This window comes from Protopterus annectens, chromosome 2.part1, assembly GCF_019279795.1.
Source record: "Protopterus annectens isolate FY-2018-M chromosome 2.part1, PAN1.0, whole genome shotgun sequence".
Lineage (NCBI taxonomy): Eukaryota > Metazoa > Chordata > Ceratodontiformes > Protopteridae > Protopterus > Protopterus annectens.
The window spans coordinates 1,701,778,215-1,701,797,936 of record NC_056729.1 but is presented as its reverse complement, the minus strand read 5'-3'; the positions used below and the strand labels follow the sequence as shown (position 1 = coordinate 1,701,797,936).

General features: G+C 41.5%; 1 protein-coding gene across 1 annotated transcript in view; it reads right to left on the bottom strand.

Moving 5' to 3' along the window:
- The window catches only part of KIF1B (kinesin family member 1B), a gene marked incomplete in the record, with an annotated part of 2,363,676 nt that overhangs the window by 308,333 nt on the left and 2,035,621 nt on the right, over positions 1-19,722 (bottom strand). Inside the window, 1 exon segment of the mRNA XM_044063146.1 lies at positions 1,857-1,918. Within this exon segment, the coding sequence (XP_043919081.1) occupies positions 1,857-1,918 (62 nt within the window).

Here is a 19,722-nt window from a genome sequence, read left to right as displayed (position 1 = left end):
GAGGTACAACAGCCTGCCAAAACAGCACAGAAATACAAGGAAAATCAGGTATGCTTCTGTTTCTTTAGTTTTACAGAATATATTAGATTTTTGTTGTATTTGGTCTGCCCCCGGTAACATATATCAATCGTAAAGTCTGGCTGCTCAATGGTATTTCAGTGGTCAGACTTTTTTCTACTGGTATATGCTCGATTTACAAAGGGCACGCTGGTTGGGTTGACCAATCAGCATACACAATTTTTAATACTAAAGAGAAGTCAATACATAATTATACAATCACCATTCCACTATATTCAGCTCTTATCAGCCCAATCATTGAGCATAAAACTTCCTTCGGTATGTACCTTACACTTGCAATGTGTCTCTGCAACTGTCAAACTAACGGCTTCTTGGGCTAAGATTGAAACTTGTCATTTGTGAATAGTGCTCCACCCTGGCTAATATATTTAAATAAGCAAACAAAGAAATAAAGGTGGGCATCTGTTTCTGTGTCAAAGAAAGATAAAGAATAAATTATCAGGACTGTAGATGATGTATTAAGTCTGATGTTACACTTCATTTAGGACCTCGCTGGCAAGTGAAATTACAGCAGGTCAGGATAAACCAGAAGAGGTCAAGCTTTTGATGTCATCAGGTACAGGGATTTGCTGAAGGGCTGTAGATCTATAATGGTAAGCAGTGTGACCTACATTTGGCTGGGAGGGCACCAGCTGGTTAGGTGATGGATTAAAGACCTCCTTAGTAGACATTTAAGCAAGTCAACAGGGAAAGGTACAAAAAAAGTCAAAGAAATGCAGACTTCTTTCATCAAAATATCAAGAGTAAACTCCTAATCTCCATAACCCAAATTCATACTAGGCCCTCTTTCAGCCTTCACTACCTATGACTATCATAGGTTTATAGGTTCATAGGAGGTTACTAGGCTAACGGCCCTAGGGCCTTTACAAGTCTAGCCATGTTATACTCGAGTTCCCTAACTGACCTTGGTTAGATGGTTGTTATTCACAGAGTGAGTCTATAATCAGCACCGACTACCCCTGTTCATGAGGGACATAGGTGCCACTCTGGAGTGAATTTATGGTCATCCATCCAATCGTCTAGTTTTCACTTGAATAGGGTCACTGAGGAGCTCAGCTTCATGTGAATTGCGAGTTTATTCCAGAGGAGCAGTAATCTCTGGGACATACATCTCTCTCTCCAGCATGTTCTGTTAATGTCTCAGGCTATGCTGAGATCCCTGGAGTGACAGACCCTTTGTCACATTTTATTTTGCAGATGTGCAGCATTTTCATTAGTGTAGTGTCAGAGACTGCTGTGTAGGCGAGGCACAAGTCACCTCTCAGCAGCCTGTAGGATACAGAATACAGTGTGACAGGGCTTTTAGTCTTTCCATGTAGGTCATGTTTTGGAGGCCCTGATTTTTTTTTTCTTTTTTTGAGGCCCTGAATTTTCTTGGTGAGAAACCTCTCACTGGTTGCTCCACATGTCTGGTGAGGTACATGGAAAAGAGTGTGTTGTACTCTATTAGTGGTCTGATTAGGGTAGAGTACAGAGGAGTTATAACATCCTTAGTCTTGGATGAGATGCCCTTACTTATGAGATGCTCAACATAGAAGGCTTTCCTTACCACTGTGGACACATGGTGATCGAAGTTTAGATTGCTATTAACCTGTGTTCCCAAACCTTGCTCCACTGGGTTTGAGCTTGGGGGTGCTAACAATGTTGTAATCTGCAGCTGTGCCCAAAGCATTTTTCTACTTATGTATTCCTTTTGACATTGTACAGCAATACAACATATTAGAACTATACTTAACCTATCCATGTACCATGTAAAATACTTATAGTCAATTACTTACCAGGGCTACCTGTATCGGCCATTTTGCATAAACTCAGTTCATAAACACCAGTCACCCGGTTACTGTAAAATAAAGAAAAAAAACACATTTCTATTAAAGAAAAGTAAGTTGATATAAGCCTTTCTAAATGATAAAGAAAATTATTTCACTGTTTTGTTACACCAGCATTATCAAGTTTTCTTCACTGTATGTAAGAAAATCAAAATCGGTAGAGCAGTATCTTCTATCTTCTTCAATACATCACCATGAGACTACGCCTGTCACATGGAGTCTCATGGAGAGAATTTCAGACACCAATGTGAATTCAGTTTTATTACAGCATATATTTTGATAGCATACATATTAACTGGCAGCACTAGGCAAATACTTTTGGTTGCTTAAAATTGGTCAAAAAGTGCACCGACTAATAAACATACATCTTCAAGGAATGGAAACAGAAAGGTCTTTAAAACAGCAATGACCCCACTAGTAGAGGATAGTCCTTGTGATTTCCAGGCATTCTTGACACCAGTGTCGCCTTTTTGTTGAATGATGTTACTTCTCAAAAATGTCTCCAGTAGACCATTATAAAACAGAATGTGAACCTGCCCCCTTTCTTTGTGACTGCTGCTAAAGGAATGGTCATAGAGAGGACAAGACTGTTATTACACAGCAACAACAAACAGTCCAAGGTAAGGAGAGAGGGTTCAAAACCTCCTGATTCTACTGAAGATCTGGGGTTAAAACAGATTTATAATTAAATGATCTTAAACGAATTACAGTCAGAAGGTTCTTCAGAAATGTAGGCCTACCAATAAGTGGCCATGGAAAAGACAGGTAGCAGAAACTAGAATGATGCATTAAGGACACCCTAAGCAAAACATTGTTTCTATTTGGAAGTAATGTTGAGGCAATAATACTTGATGAAAACATTGGCACCAATAAATGTAAGCTGAAATCTCCTCGACAAATGCAGTGGACACTAAAGCTGCTTGGAAGAATGAATAAGCTATACATACATATAAATATTTCAAGCACAAGCAATAATGCCCTTCTAGCTGCCAATATACCAAAACAGTTGTTCCCATAATAAGTGTCCAGGCTGTTCTTAAAAATATCTACACAAGTACATGTTTTAATGTAATTTGGTAAGTATTCCATGCATCAGCTACTCTCTCAGAGAACCAATTATTACACTTTTCATTCTGATAGAATCTTCTACATAGGTTATCAATGATTCTGTACTACTTTTAGATAACCCCAAACATTCCCAGTAGTGTAGTTATCTCTAAATGCCATATTCCAAAGACATGCATATGGAGTGTTTCTCCCTGGGCCTCCACTGAAAATAGGCTCAGTCCTAGTCAGACTTTCCATACCAACAAATATTAAATAAAATAAATATATCTGAATAAGGCCTCCTCTTAAATTTCTATATGAGGAACTGTACAAGTTCAGTTATTTTAGTCTTTTATAACTTAAATTTTCACACTCATGGAAGCCCTTGGTATATTTCTGCTTTACTCTTTCCAGTTTACTCATGCTTGTTTTTTATAAGGTTTCCATATTGTTATTCCATACTCAAGTTTGGATCTAATATAACTAACAAACACTTATTTCATCATTTCTGATTTCCAAGACTTTACAAATCTTTTTATATAACCTACAGTTCTATAACTATCACTAACCACTTGGTTGATATAATTAGAAAAACTCAAAGCTGGATCTACCCATACACCTAGGTCCTTAAATGAATCTAAAGTTTCAACCACTGTGCACTGCATTAAGTACTTACCATTTGATTTTATGCCTCCCAAATCTCATATGCTTAGTTTTTGATGTATTTATCAGCATATTATTCTCCTGTGCCCAAATGGTCAATTTAGTCAAGTTCTTTTGCACACATGCCCTATTTGTAACACATGTGATCAGTTTAACCATTTTCAAGTCATCTGTACACAGACTGTAGAACACATCAGATGAAAAAATAGTTCTGAGATACAACCAAAACAAGTATGGTCCTAGGATACAGCCCTGTGGGATACCCTGACTGTAACCTTGAATGTCATCTGTCCAACTGCTGTATGAAACTTGCCATGTCCTATCTGTAAGCCATGCAGCTATCCATGTTATCAAGAGTACATAATTTCCTAGCTGTTCTAATTTATTCATCAGTGTTTTGTGTATGACTATCAAATGCTGAAGTTAAATTCATATAAATCACAGCACAATGTTTCATTCATAGCTCTTATTATATTCTAAAAGAGCATCATGTTAGAGGTAGTAATAAAATCTATTCCCAACATTACATGCTGATATATGGTTTCAAGTCCCAACCTTCCTAATTCTGACAATAAATTATCCAATATAATTTTCTCCACTACTTTTCCACAACATGAAAGTAAACTTATTGGTCTGTATAACTGTGTGTGTGTCCTTCTCTTTCCCGTAAAGACGGGTTTAACAAGTGTATGTCTCTAATCATGAGTAATCTCTCCATGTTTATGCATCCTAGTAAATAAATATATATAATGGTACTGAAAGTTCATGCCAAAGTATTCTCAGGTCATTAATACTAGTTCCATCTTCTTACTGTGCTTTGTCTGGATGTAGTTTGCCTAGTTCGTTTTCAATATAATCTAATTTGATTTCAGTATCTGAGGTTACCTGGATGTCACTAGGACAATTTATCACCCCCTTTTGTGGAGCTAAGCTGCTTTGTATAAGATATTGTAAAAATATTTACAATCTTTTCAAGATCTTCCCAAGATCAAAATCCCCCTACACTTCTCTTTACAACCTAAAATTAAGTTTAAACATCACTTCCTACACCACTTCAAAACAACCTTACTCTACCCCTTGCAATACTTTACAGCTTTCTGGTGATATTCATCCAAATACTGGACCTCTCTGCATGCAATTCACCCTTAAATTCCCTAACATTCCAGTCAGTATCCTAACACTATAACCCTACCACAAAGTATTTATATTTCTTTTCCATTAATATCCATAGTATTCTCAGTAAAGTAAGTGAATTTCATACTTGGGTAACCCAATATTCTCCCAATATATTAGAAATCTGGTTTAAACCACAAATCTCAGCTAAAGAACTCCTTCCCCCAAGGTTATAAGATACTACGTCTCAATAGAACAACCAAAAAAGGTGGAGCTGTTGCCATAGTCTACTCCAGTAATCTCACCCTATCCCCCTTACCTGACCCTCCTCCTTCATTTTACCCTACTAAACTCCTAACTGCTAACTGTAAACTCAAAAATCATAAAACCTTAACCATTTCTGCAATATATATATATACCACCAGGAGATAATATACCCATACTTGAACAAATTCTCTCCTGGTTTACAAACAATATACCCAATGAAGCCATCCTACTAGGTGATGTAAATATCAATTGACTATCCCTAATTTCAAACTGCCCAAGCTCCAGCATAAACTTATATGGATTCACTCAGCTTATCTGAACTCCCATCCACTTTAATAAATTGACTAACTCCACATCTATCAGACTGGATTCTTGTTTCCAGTCCTAACCTCTATCATCACCCGCAATCTCTACCTGACTCTATTAGTGACCACTCTCCCATTTATGTACAAAGATTCTCCCCCACCTTCCTAGGCCACATAAACATAGACTGTCATATCCAATTTCCATCCAGACTCATTTAATAACACACGTTCATCTGTCAACCCAGAAAAACGACAAAGAAACTTGAGAAAATTAAACAAAACACAGGCTCTGATCTAACTTGAACCACTCACTGCAATTTATTGTAAAGCGCTTTTCGTCAACACTAATGGAAAACTTCTTCAGACAACAAGGTAAAACAAAGCACTCCTTTTAAAACTAAAAGGGCGGCAACATTAACAATCAACTCATTACCCTAATTACTCAAAGAATCAATCAATTAGAAAACATAAAAATCCTGTTGCAGACTTGACACAACAAAAATTCTGAATAGAATATGTTAAACCAAAATAAGAAGTTATGTACCTACCATAACGTTCCATGTTAGTTGTCTTCTTCTCGCCTTCTTTCTTGCTGGATGGGTTCGGAGCCGATCCTCGGCTCCGACTCGGCCAAAACTAAAGCTCGAGAGCTAATTCCACCGGCTCGAGGCTCCCCTATATCCCACAATGCTAGGCGGTAACTACTCAGATCTCGTTTGATAGCTATACCAAGCAATCCTAGTCTCCATAGAATGGAGTAGGGAAACCCACCTCAAAACAATCTGCGTAAAAAGTATCGCAGACCGCAAGGATAAAAGAGGTGGAAGAACGTGTGGGAATGACAACTTCCAGAGGAAGAACACAAACTGAATTCCTGTCGGTCTGTCCAGGCTTGGGGGAAGGAGGGTGGGACGCAAGAAAGAAGGCAAAAAGAAGACAACTAACATGGAATGTTATGGTAGGTACATAACTTCTTAATGTTAAGTTGTCAATCTCGCCTTCATTCTTGCTGGATGGGACCGCGTCCCTAGCACCTTATCCCGGGTGGCCTATCGGAACAGACTCTTGAGAACAGTGGAACCAAAATTGGCACGGCTTCTGGAAACTATGTCCAATTTGTAATGTGAAATGAATGTATGAGGAGAAGCCCAGGTGGCTGCTGCACAAATGGAATCTATTGGCAGCCTATCCTGAAAAGCTACGGATGTAGCTAATGCCCTAGTTGAATGAGCTCTAGGTCTTGAGGGTAGTTTTTGGTGTCTGATCTCATAGATGAAGGTAATTGTAGAGGTGAGCCATCTAGAGAGGGATACTTTAGTAACTGGAAGGCCCAATTTCCCTTCCGCATATGACAGAAACAATTGATTAGATTTCCTGAATTCTTTAGTCCTGTCTAAGTAATATCTAAGTTGGCGATGAACATCCAAAAAAATGTAGCTTTTGTTCTGACCTGTTCGAATAGTTAGGGGAAAAGACGGGAGATCAATAATTTGGTTTAGGTTTATTTGAGAGGAAACTTTAGGCAAAAAGGATGGATTAGTACGGAGGGATACCCTGTCTTTGTGAAACACTAAGTAAGGAGGAAGACTGCACAGAGCATGGAGTTCAGATACCCTTCTCGCTGAAGTTATAGCTACCAGAAAAAGTGTCTTCCAAGAAAGCAACTTCAGAGAACATGAAGCCGCCGGTTCGAAGGGGGGAAGAATTATAGATGCCAGAACCAAGTTCAAATCCCATTGAGGCGGGGGATCTTTGATTGGAGGTTTGAGAAGAAATACGCCCCTTAAAAAGGCTTTACAGAGTTTGTGAGCCATGATGCTGGACTCTGAAACACCAACATGAAAATTTGATATGGCAGCCAATTGAACTCTAATGGTAAATGCAGAAGATCCTAAATGAAAGAGTTCTGCTAGAAAGTCTAGAATAGTCTGGATAGGTGAGTAAAGGGATCTATGTTTCTTGATGTTGCCCAAAAAGAGAAGCGTTTCCATTTGCTACTATAAATCTTCTGGGTAGAAGATTTATGAGAGGCTATCAAGATATCTCAGACCGAGCGAGATATTGAGGGAAGCCTGGCTAAGGTTGGAATCGGAGAAACCACGCTGTGAGGTTTAGAGAAAGCAGAGATTGGTGCAGCTGACCCGATTGGTGGGTTATCAGATCTGATACTGGGTCCAGATGCCAAGGCTGCTCCAAAAGGTAATGATGAAGAAAGGGAAACCATATCTGTCGATGCCAGTAAGGGGCAATGAGGATCATTGTCACTCTCAAGGCAATGGCTTTCTGAATTAGTTGAGATATCAGTGGAAAGGGGGGAAAGGCATATAGAAGTCCCCGGGGCCAATCGTGGACTAGAGCATCTCTGGTGGGATGGCCTGGTAATGGGAAGAGCGTGAAGAAGTCGTGACACTTGCTGTTTTGGGGAGTAGCAAAAAGATCGCAGCAAGGCTGGCCCCATCTTAGGAATACTTCTTCTAGAACTGATTTCTTTAGAGACCACTCGTGGGGCATGAGAATTGCTCTGCTCAATTTGTCTGCAATAACGTTGGATTTCCCGGGAATGTGCGTTGCTATCAGAAAACGCTGAGAAGATATCGCCCATTGCCAAAGTCTGAGTGCCTCTCGACATAAAGGGTATGATCTGGTTCTGCCTTGTTTGTTGATGTACCACACTACGGACATGTTGTCCGTTTGAATTGCAATAGTCCCAGTGGGAAGAGAGTCATGAAGGGCTTGCAACGCTAAAAGCACTGCTCTCATCTCTAAGACGTTTATGTGCAAGTGGCACTCGAAAGGTTGCCACGTGCCCTGGACTGTCCTGCCCTGATAATGCCCCCCCCACCCGATCAGGGAGGCGTCTGTTGTCAACGTGGCGACTGGGGGGGGAAGAGTGAAGGGTCTTCCTCGGAGAAGTTGAGGTGATGTGATCCACCAAGACAGTTGATTCTTGCATGATTGAGTTATCAATATGGTATGGGACATCGGGAGCTGTTGAAAGGACCATTGAGTAAACAGCATCCATTGGAGGATCCTCATGTGAAAGCGAGCTAAGGGGAGAAGGGGAATAGCTGCTGCCATGAGTCCTAACACCTTCAAAACTAGTCTGGCTTTGACTTTATTGCATTGTAAGAGAAGGGAAACTTGGTTCCGAATGTCTGACACTCTCTGCTCTGTGAGTCTGGCTGAAAGATTGAGTGTGTCTAAGATGGCGCCTATAAAGGTAATAGATTGACAAGGCGACAAGGCAGATTTTTCGAAATTTATCGAAATGCCTAGAGCTTGGCAAGATTGGATGGTGAAGTCCCTGGATAGAAGAAGCTGATGTCTGGTGGTGGCGGTAAGGAGCCAGTCGTCTAAATATGGAAACACCTGGAATCCTTGACATCTCAAGTGAGCCGCGACCACTGCCATGCATTTGGTAAACACACGGGGGGCTGTAGTGAGACCAAAGGGCAGGGCCCTGAACTGGTAGTAACTGGCTCCCAGCCTGAAGCGGAGATATCTCCTGGAGCATCTGTTCATCTTGATGTGGTAGTACGCGTCCTGAAGATCTATCGAGCACATCCAATTGTCCTGACCCAAGAAGGGTAGAATGGACTGAAGCGTGACCATCCGGAATTTTGTTTTCCTGACATACTTGTTTAAGTAGCTGAGATCCAGTATGGGTCTCCAGTCCCCTGTTTTTGGTACCAAAAGAATTTGGAGTAGATTCGGATCCTTGCTGGTCTGCTGGGACTGATTGGATAGCTCTTTTGATAGCAGCTTTGAAATTTCTAATGCTGCTTGTTCCCTTAGACCGGGTGGAACGTCTGGAAGGGATCTTTTGGGTTGGGATGGGATGTGAACAAAGGGAATTTTGTAACCCTCGGATATTATCGATTGTACCCATTTGTCTTGAGTAAGGGAAAGCCAGGCTTTTGGGTACAGGGATAATCTTCCCCAACTGCCTCCGAAGGTGGACAGCCGGGCAGCCCTCAGGGATGCTGAAAGGGTTTGTCAGAGAACATTTCTCTGCTACCCTGGTTTTATGGACCTCCTCTGCCTCTAGGGCGGGCCTATTATTATTATTCCCCTCTGCCTCTAGAGGGAATCGCCTTGCGTCAGATGAGACTCCCTGGGATTGTTTGCGGAACCACATCTTTCCTCCCCTCTGACCTTTGGGATAGGGTCTAGAAGGGGTAGAAAAACGGACTCCAACGGCAGAGAGAGTCTTACCTTCTACCTCGCACCTGGTCAATGTATCCTTCACCTGTGGACCAAACAAGGATGATCCATCAAAGGGAGAATTGGTGAAGGACGCCTTGAAAGGGTCCGCAAAGTTACATAGCCGCATCCAGGCATGACGTCATAAGGCAACACCTGTGCCTGCGGCTCTACTCGCCCCATCTGCAGCATATGATACCCGCCGCATGGAGGAGTTAACGATGGAATTCAGGGTTGCCAACTGGGAGTTCATTGTGTCTTTGAACCCCTCAGCTGTAGGATCCTTTATCAGTTCACCCATATCCTTGAGTAAATCTCTCTGGAGACAAGTGAAGTGGCATAAGTAATTCAGCAAACGCATCGAAAAGGTCGCTGATGAGAACATCCGCTTGCCGTACCTGTCCATGGTCCTAGATTCCTTATTAGGAGGATGGACAGGAACCGAAGGATCAGCTAACTCCTTCTTAGTGGCCGCAGCCACCACCATGGCATCAACAGGGACACCTTTGGATAAAAAATCTTTATCTCTAGGGGCAGTAATAAATTTAGATGGTCTCCTCGGGGTGGGTTCCACTGAATCAGGAGCCGTCCAAGCCTTCCTTGCCACCACTTCCATAAGGGGGTCAAAGGGAGGGAACACCCAGGAGGTAGAAGGGCGAGAGCCAAACGCCTCAAGATACACTGACTCATCCTCCGAAAGGTTAAGGGCTGGCCAGTTCCCCCTCTGTTTCAGGACCTCAAGGATGTCAGCAAAGGAGACATCCTCAGAGGGGGATCGAGGGGAACCTTCGGATTCCTCTAAGTCAGTGTCAGAGGTGATAGACTCAGGGGAGTCAATGTGCTTCCTCTTGCACTGCCTCTTCCTTGGGGGATCTCCTGCCGGGTCAGGAGAGGCCTCGGAAGAGGAAGAAATTCCCAATGGGGAAACTTGAAAAGTTGTCTCTCTGCGGTCTAAGACAAGGGGGTGAGTAGAAATCACCGCAGGCACTGTAGATGGGGGGGCTGAAGGAGCCGACTGTGGGGCAGAACCTGGTTCTAGCACGTTCCGCATGACCTCGAAGGCACCCCTGTCAGACAAGGCCAGAGGCCCCCGCTCCGAAGAGACAAGGACCTCCCCAGGCACCGACAGGGACGGCTCCGAAGCCGATGTCGGAGCCGAACTCACCAACGCCGAAGCCCCGAGAGGGAGAGCGGGGTCGGACAAGGGTCCGATGCCACTCGCCTCGAGCCGACGAGGGAAGCTCGGCGCCGAGATCCCTCCAAGGAGGAGATCGGAGCAGACGACGGAGCCGAAAGGGAAGGTATCAGATCCGACGCACCGACAGCCATGGCTCCGACAAGCCCTGGCTCCGAACTCAAAGGAGTCGGAGGAGGAATGTATTGGGGAACGGAAATAGCCATTGACTGGTGAGTCGGGCTATGCAGCATTTGGGCCAGTGCCTCGGACTTGAGAAGTCTACTCACTACCCTTTGCAAATCATGGTCAGATAACCTGGAAGACCGTGAGGAATGAGTTTTATGGCTCCGTTCAGAAAGGAGAGGGGATCCTGGCACCGAATGCACGGAGCCGATAGAGGGGGATCTGGACCTCTTCCTAGACTGTGGCTCCGATAAAAGTATCGGAGCCGAAGGAGTTTTATCAGCCTCGGCTCCAGCCGGAGCCGAGGTAACAGTATGAGGCTTGGAAACATCAGCTACAGCCAGAGCCGATGTCGAAGCCGACTTAGTCTTTCCAGCAGTCGACTCTGGAACCGGAGCCGACTGTTTGGAAGTTTTGGAAGGCTTCCCCGACACAGACTGAGTCGGGGGGCCTTCAGGCTTTAATAAGCCCCGCAAGATTAGCTTGTTCTTGCGTTCCTGCAGGACTCTAGGGCTAAAACCATGACAAACAGCACAAGAGTCCTGCAGGTGCACAGGTCCCAGGCAATACACACAAGAAGTGTGACCGTCTGTCAGAGACATTTTCTGACAGCACGAGTCACACTTCTTGAAGCCTGAGACCTTGTCTTTTGACATTGTAAAAAGGAGTGCCTGACACAACACAAACACACTACAGACACACCCTTTACAGAAAAAATTATTAAATTAAATTATTAAAGGCTAAAACAAGCCACAAACACACACACACACACAAGCCCTTAACAGAAAAAAGGACAACTAATTTAGTCACTAATGGACTGGGGGAAGGGTAGGGGCCGAAGGCCTACAAGATAAGGGAAGAAAGGGAAAAAAGACTCGACAAGCAGGGGTCGATTGATCTAAATACTTAAATTAAACTAAAAGGTTATGTATGACAACAAAAAAGGGGGTTTTAGAAGTACCTAATAAGGTAAAAGTCTAACTCACCTGCCTGAGCCGGTAGAAAAGCACCTCGTCAGCTATAGCGGCAAACGAGATCTGAGTAGTTACCGCCTAGCTTTGTGGGATATAGGGGAGCCTCGAGCCGGTGGAATTAGCTCTCGAGCTTTAGTTTTGGCCGAGTCGGAGCCGAGAATCGGCTCCGAACCCATCCAGCAAGAATGAAGGCGAGATTGACAACTTAACATTTATACTTTTCTTACTAAAGCAGCAATCTTATTAAAAATACTCATATATACTACCGTATAGAACAATAATGAATAAATAAATAAATAAGTAAATAAGTAAACACTTTAAAATGGACATTTCGTTCCTGTGCAAAACAAGGCAAAAATTACAAAACAACTGTAACTGCCTAAAAGGCTAACTGTGTCAAAGAAAAGGTGAAGAGAAAGTGTCCACCTAAAACATCTTGACGAAAAAAATGTATATGTGTGTGTATGTTAAATGTACATGAAACTGTTAGTAAGTATAATAATTACGATACACATTTCAACTAACATAGATGACTAATGAGATAAACTGTATTGTTAAGAACAATTAAAACAGTGTTGTTAAAAACGATTTTCTTATAAAAAACAAGTCACCTAAGTAAACTTAACTTAAGGATGCATGCTAAAAAGGTGACTTCATTTAAGCCAGGTAAAGTATATGAATTTAACCTAAGATGCCAAACCAATTCATGTTTCTCCAATATCAATTGGTAAGGTCCACCCTTTCCATCTAAAGCTACCTGGTCTATAACTCTGACCAAAAATGAATGAGAGGGGTGCTCACAGTGTCTAGCCACAGCGTTAGTGGTGCTTTTTTTCTTAATGTGGTAAACATGTTCGTAAATCCTATCCTTTAGCTTCCTGTCCATTTTTCCTATGTAAAATGCTGAACACATCTGACAGGAAGCTAAGTACACCACAGATTTGGAATTACAATTGTACCTACCTCTGGCTTTATATTCATTCTGGTTTACTGTGAAACTAAACCCTGTAGCAATGTACCTACAATAGTTACACGCTTCACATTTATAAGTTTCTTCCGTCCTAAGAGGCTTCGGACTATTGTCTTCTATAATGTTTTTCAGGTTTCTACCCTTCTTAAAAATAATGACCAGGTAGTCACCAAATTTCTCTATTGTGTCCCTCTCAAAGGTCAATAAAAACAAATTCCTTTTGAAAATGTTCCCAATAAAGTTTGCCTCCAAACAAAAGGGTGTAATGAAACTCCTCTTAAAACTCACTATTTCCTTAACCGTGGAACAGTTCTCTGGTGGAGTAACGCTAGTCTTAGTTAGGGCCAAAACATCAGACCTTTCTACCACATTCAAATCTGTTACCTCATTAATACACTCCCTCTTAGTGAGAATTGGACTGAAAGAACCTGCCAACCTTTTGAAGCGGACTTCACTTACTAGCTCATCAATCATCTTCCCTTGGTAACATCGACTCATGAACATATATTTCAACAAGGTACATTCATCTTCAAAGGAAGTATCCTCAGTTGTCATCCTGCCAGCTCTTACCAGCTGTCCTTTGAGGACAGATCTTTTCTGATGGAACAGGTGACAACTGGAATAGTGCAACAATGTGTTTGAGTACGTAGGCTTTCTGTATATTTTAGCCAAGTACCCTTCACCTACAGGATCCCTCTTTAACTCCCTACATCCAAATAGTTAATGATGTTCTCTCCATAGGTGAAGGTGAATTTCGAAAAAGGTGTACTATTGTTCAAAGTTTCCACAAATAGTCGTGCGTCATCCGCACTCCCCTCAAACATAATAAAAATATCATCCAGAAACCTGTTGTAAAGTTTTACCTTCTCGTAAATGTTCTTCTTGAAAATAAACTCACTTTCCCATTGAGCTAGGAACAGGTTGGTGTAGCTCGCCCCACATGGCGAACCCATAGCTACACCTGCCACTTGTTTGTATATGTTGTCATTAAAACTAACAAAGTTGTTGTTTAAGATAATATCTAGTAACTCGTGGATTAACCTTATCTCCTTACTCTCAGCCTCATAAAATAACAATTTCTTGGTAATGTATTCAATTCCTACCTCATGAGGGATAGAAAAGTAACGATCAACAACATCTATTGTTAAGAAAAAAAATGTTCTTATAATAAACAAAATTCTCTAAACTTTTCAAAAAGGCCCAGGAGTCTTTGCAAATTTGTTCTTCTCTGGCTACATACTTTTTAACAAGTGGTCTACATATTTAGAACGTGCATAAGTAATGGACGACCTTGCATTCACTAAAGCTCTCATCGGGGGATCATTGGCATTTTTATGGGGCTTAGGTAATCCAAACAGGTTTGGTATTCTTGGTTTCAAAATCACTAAATAATTGTACACCTCAACACGGATCAAACCTTCAATCAGTAAGTCTCTAAAAAAGGAAAAAACTCTGTTGTGTGCAGTGTTCATTTCATTGAAACTAGATTTTACATAAATCTCGCTGTCCAACACTCCCAACATTCTAGTCTCATAGTCATCATTTTTCATAATCACCAGTCCACCGCCTTTGTCTGGTTTCAAAATTCGGACTGGTAAAGATTTAACGGAGCTGAGGGCTTCAGCCTCGTTTTTGGTAATGTTTCCCATGTCATGTTTCTTAACACCCTTGTGTAAGTTTCTTAAATCAAACTCGCACATATGTTCAAACAAAGATAAGGAAGGACAAATAGGTGGGTTGTAAGTACTAGCCATCCTTAAAGGACCAACATCGACAACTTTGTCACCAAATATTAGAGCTAAGTTCAGCTTCCGAATGTAAAGTTTTAAGTCTATCAGAACCCCCTTTTTTATGTTTTCTAATCGATTGATTCTTTGAGTAATTAGGGTAATGAGTTGATTGTTAATGTTGCCGCCCTTCTAGTTTTAAAAGGTGTGCTTTGTTTTACTTTGTTGTCTGAAGTTTTCCATTAGTATTGATGAAAAGCACTTTACAATAAACTGCAGTGAGTGGTTCAAGTTAGATCTTTGTGTTTTGTTTCATTTTCTCACACTTTCATCTGTCAACTGGTCCTTCCTTTTTAACCTACCTCTTGATGAAGCTGTTCAACAATTTAATGCCATTTTTCTTAATATACTCAACTCCCTTGCTCCCCTTAGAACTAAAGAGTCAAATCTCGATGTTCACCCTGGCTTAACCAGTCTACACACTCTCTAATACAAAAGACTGATAATGCCTGAAAGCTCTGGGCTACGACTAAATTGCCCACTCACTACCAGACACATAGATAGACAGCTAGATCGATCATAAACCCCAAACTACACACAATAAAAATCCACCCAAATTTTGGAACACTATCAACCAAATCTTATACCCAGGAAACCCCTTTACTCCCAACCCCTAATAACATCCCACAAGAAACTGCTTCCATTTTTAACTCTTACTTCATAAATACAATTAGCAAACTTAAGCAGACCTCAAACCCAACTGAACCCTCCAATTCTTTAATCCCTCCCAAACTCAATACTCCCTTCACACTAAAACCAACTACATCAAAAATTGTCTCCTTAAACTAAAACCTTACTCCACATCAGCAGATAACCTACCTTCACACTTCCTTAAGTTCCATAGCCTATCCCATTTCCATCCTCATAAATCGTTCATTAAGTGAATCTATAGTTTTCTCTCTGTGGAAACAATTCTGCACAATACCCCTCCACAAAGGTGGAAACTGTACTGAACATTCCAACTATTGACCTATAGCTATACTATCTCCTCCCTCAAGGATTCATGAAAAATGCATTCATAAACAACTCAAGACTATCTCATCCAAGAAATCCTACTCTCACCCACACAACATGGCTTCCATCCTCACCACAGTACCACAACAGTCCTTATTTCCCTCACACACACTATCGCTCTATGTACAGGCAATAACAAGTTGGTCTCCTGTCTCTTTCTAGACCTCTCCAAAGCTTTCTACACTGCCACTTACCCTATTCTCTTTTTCAAACTCTCTCACCTTAGTCTTTCAACTACTACTATCTCCTGGTTCCAAAGCTATCTATCCAACAGACAACAAGCTGTTAAATGGCTCTCTTCTCAATCACCCTTCCTCCCCACTAAGTTGGGAGTCCCTCAAGGATCAATACTTGGTCCCTTATTTTTCAACATCTTTATTAACCACCTATACACCTCCTGTCCACAATCATCCCTTATACAGGATGCCGATGACTCCACAGTTATCACCACTTCTGATACCCTCTCTGACTTACATATCCTTACACAAAAATCATTCAAACTTATTGAAATATGGCTCTCCAATAATCAACTCACACTGAACTCAAAAAGACTAAACTTCTACTTTTCCTCCCCAAATCACTATTCCACCACAAATCCACATTCACCACTACATCCCTCAACAACGCAATCATTAAGGTCGAAACTCGTACTAAACTTCTTGGTGCCATCATAGATGATGACCATCTTAAATGGGTCTATATCAGAACATCGAAAGCTATACATAGCGACCGACCTAAAGGTCGAAAACACCAGACCGTGAACTCGCTATTGTGGTGGGCTGTGCCCCCCACACCCCCTGCTAAATATATATACCAACTCCGAGATCACACTACAGTGAGGAAAGGGCAAATATTCCAATCAAACTGGCCAACTAAATCTCATCACTGTCTTGCTCTCAAGACACTGAGCTGGTTAGAATTCTATCATCATCTTTTACTCTCTCAACTTAATATCATCCATTCTGTCCTATTACAACCCTCTACCTGTCTTGCCATCCCCTGCCTAGTCTCCCTCTATGCCCCACTTAGAACTCTTAGGAACTCTGGTCAAGTTCACCTAGAAATCTACAAACTCAATAGATCTTCTGGACAAAAACTTTCTAGCTACTTACCAGCCCTGTCATGGAACAAGCTTCCCTTGTCCCTAAGAAAAATAAACCAGACACATGAATTCAAGAAAGCCCTAAAAGACTACCTAAATACTACCTGGACATGTCATTGTATAAATCGCCCCTGAACTCTCTACCCTGTCTTACTATCGGTTATTTTCTCATTCTCCTTTTCATACATTCCCTCAACTCCTACCTTATCTCCCATTTAGCTCATCTTATACCTTATTCTTCTCCTCTTTTCTCTAAACCCAACCTCCTTTTCCCTTCCCATCTTGACCACTCACTAATTACCTAATTGTTCTATGATCCTATTTCCCTACCTTAGTTCTCCATAGATCTTTTCATATTTCTCACTATACATTCCTTACCAATAGCTGTCCTTATTTTTCTTAATCACGTTTATCAACAGGATCTTCTTCTTGCACATTACTGTATCTATGTTTCTTACTGTTTATAAAATTACCTTTATTTAAATATGACACAAGGCTACATTTTACTGCTCTGTACATCTGCCTAAATGAAAAATCTCTGTAAAATGGATGTGTCATATAATATGTTATATATGTAATGTCGGAATATAATACTATTGTATTTACCAACTTGTAATTTTTTGTGGGTTCTCCCCAGGGATCCACTGAAAAAAGGCTTTAACTCAGTTGGACTAACCCCATCAACAAATGTCAAATGAAATAAAATTTGTTGTGTCTGAGAAAAAATTTTAGAATCTATACACAGTTTATGAATTTGTATTTCTTTACTCCTACCATATCTTATTTAGCTATAAAATGGTTTCCTATTACACTCCATATCTTCATATAAATTTTCTTCAATTTTTTTCTTGATCTTATATCACACTGTGTTTGTCTAGCTCGTTTATTTCAGTTTTCAAAGTCATGGGTTGACCTCTCTTCCATTTCTTATATTTTTTGTCCCTCACCTTAATCAAGTATCTTGTTATGCTAGTATATCCTCTTGAAGTTGTGTGCCTCGATCCTGATGTTAAAAATCTTTTTAATTTTTTTGCATTCAAACAATTTCTCTTTCAAAACCTTCTACATTCCTTCTTCAGTTTTTCCACTGAATGCAACACTCCAATTAGTTTTACATAGTGCTATGAATCTTCTGAGCATTGGTTTAGACCTCAGTTTGACAGAAATATATAGCAATAAATTAACCTTTTTAACCAAATAACCACTGCACATCAATGGCGGTACAACTTGACATGATGTAACAGCAATTTCTTAAGGAACACAACATCTAGTATATTCCATTTGCTGGTAGGCTTTTTTACAGTACAGCAAATATCTTTCGGCTTCTCCCAGTCAGGGGTCACGACAGCAGATCACTGGTCTGCAGAATGACTGGCAGTGGTTTTTAGTTGCCAGCCCAGCGTCCAACATTCACAGGAGGCACACACACACATGCACCTACCTGCATGTCTTTTAAAGCTCACTCATGCAGACTCCACACAGAAGAAACTCCAGCAGAGAATCGAACCGAAGAACGTCTTGCTGGGAGGCGACAACACTAAGCACTGCACCACCATGGCCATAGGCTTTTTTTTACAATCTGAAGCAATTACTCCTGAACATACACTATAAATAATGTCCTTAGTAATGTTGCTGAATCAATGTTATTCTAGTCCCGCCTGTGTTTCATGCAAGAAATATATGAATTCCTCTTGGTCATCAGCACTTGAGTTTGGTGGTCTATACACTCCAAAGAATAGGTGTGTAAAATCTTACCATAACCATAGATGTCTTTCTCTTCCATGTTGTAGTATTCTTACTGTTGGATCCTCCGCCTCAGGTGACCCGAACGTCGGCTCCTATACAAAAGCTTAAGCCTGGTTGCTGCTAGTGCGTGAGATGTCACACGTAGGGCCATAAACCAGGGGGCCTTAAATGTGACGTTTGCACGTACAGACCTCAGAACTGATTGCCCAGTTGGACAGTAGTCTAAGGTAGTTCTAAATGATGTCTTCTATACAGGTGAAATGCAACTGACTGCCCAGTGTGAACATAGTCTAGGTAGTGCCCCATGATGCCCCATAGACAGGTGAAAGGTAATGTAGGGGGAAAGGTGAGAGGGAAGAATTACTGCAACATGGAAGAGAAGGACATCTATGACTATGCTAAGATTTTACACAACTATTCTATGTCCTTCTATTCTCATGTTGCAGTATTCTTACTGTGGGAGAGTGCCACAGCTTAAGAATGAGGAAGGGTGGAGGAATAGGTAGCAGATTCCAGAAATCCCTGCAGGATTGCCCTTGTGAATCCTGCTCTAGCTCTGGAGATATGATCCAGTTTGTGATGTTTGGTAAAGGTATGTACTGAGGACCAGGTGGATGCCTCAAGGATGGCAGTTGTGTCCAGGCCTTTGAAGAAGGCCCCAGAAGAGTTTACTGCTCTAGTAGAGTGTGCCCTGACCCCTTGATGCAAGTGCTTTCCATGGTAGGAATAGCAGAAACAGATAGTTTGTTTGGATACTGCCTTGCCAGGGCCCTGGGATGGAAGAAGACAAACAGAACCTTAGCTGCCTGTGGACATCAAGGGAGTGCAGTAGTCTCTCACTTTCACTTTTAGGAGAGGGAAAGAAGGTGGGTAAGTGAATAGACTGATTTAGTGACAGTTCATTGACCACTTTGGGCATGAAGGAGGTGTTGGTGCACAGGGTCACTTTATCATTGTGGAAGATAGTGTAGGGAGGGGATGCCATGAGCTCCTATAACTCTGAGACCCTTCTGGCTGGGATAAGGGCTACCAATAGGACTGTCTTCCATGTGCACATCTGCAGGGATGCAAAGTTGGATGGCTCGAAAGGGGCAATTGTAAGCTTTACCAGGACATAATTAAGGTCCCAAGAGGGTGGGACAAGTTTCCTTGGCGGCCTAATGTGCAAGACCCCTTTTAAGAATAGTTTAACATCCAACGTGGAGAGTAGAAGAGGGTCCAAGGGTAAGCAGGCAGAGATGGCAGATAAGTGAACTTTCACTGA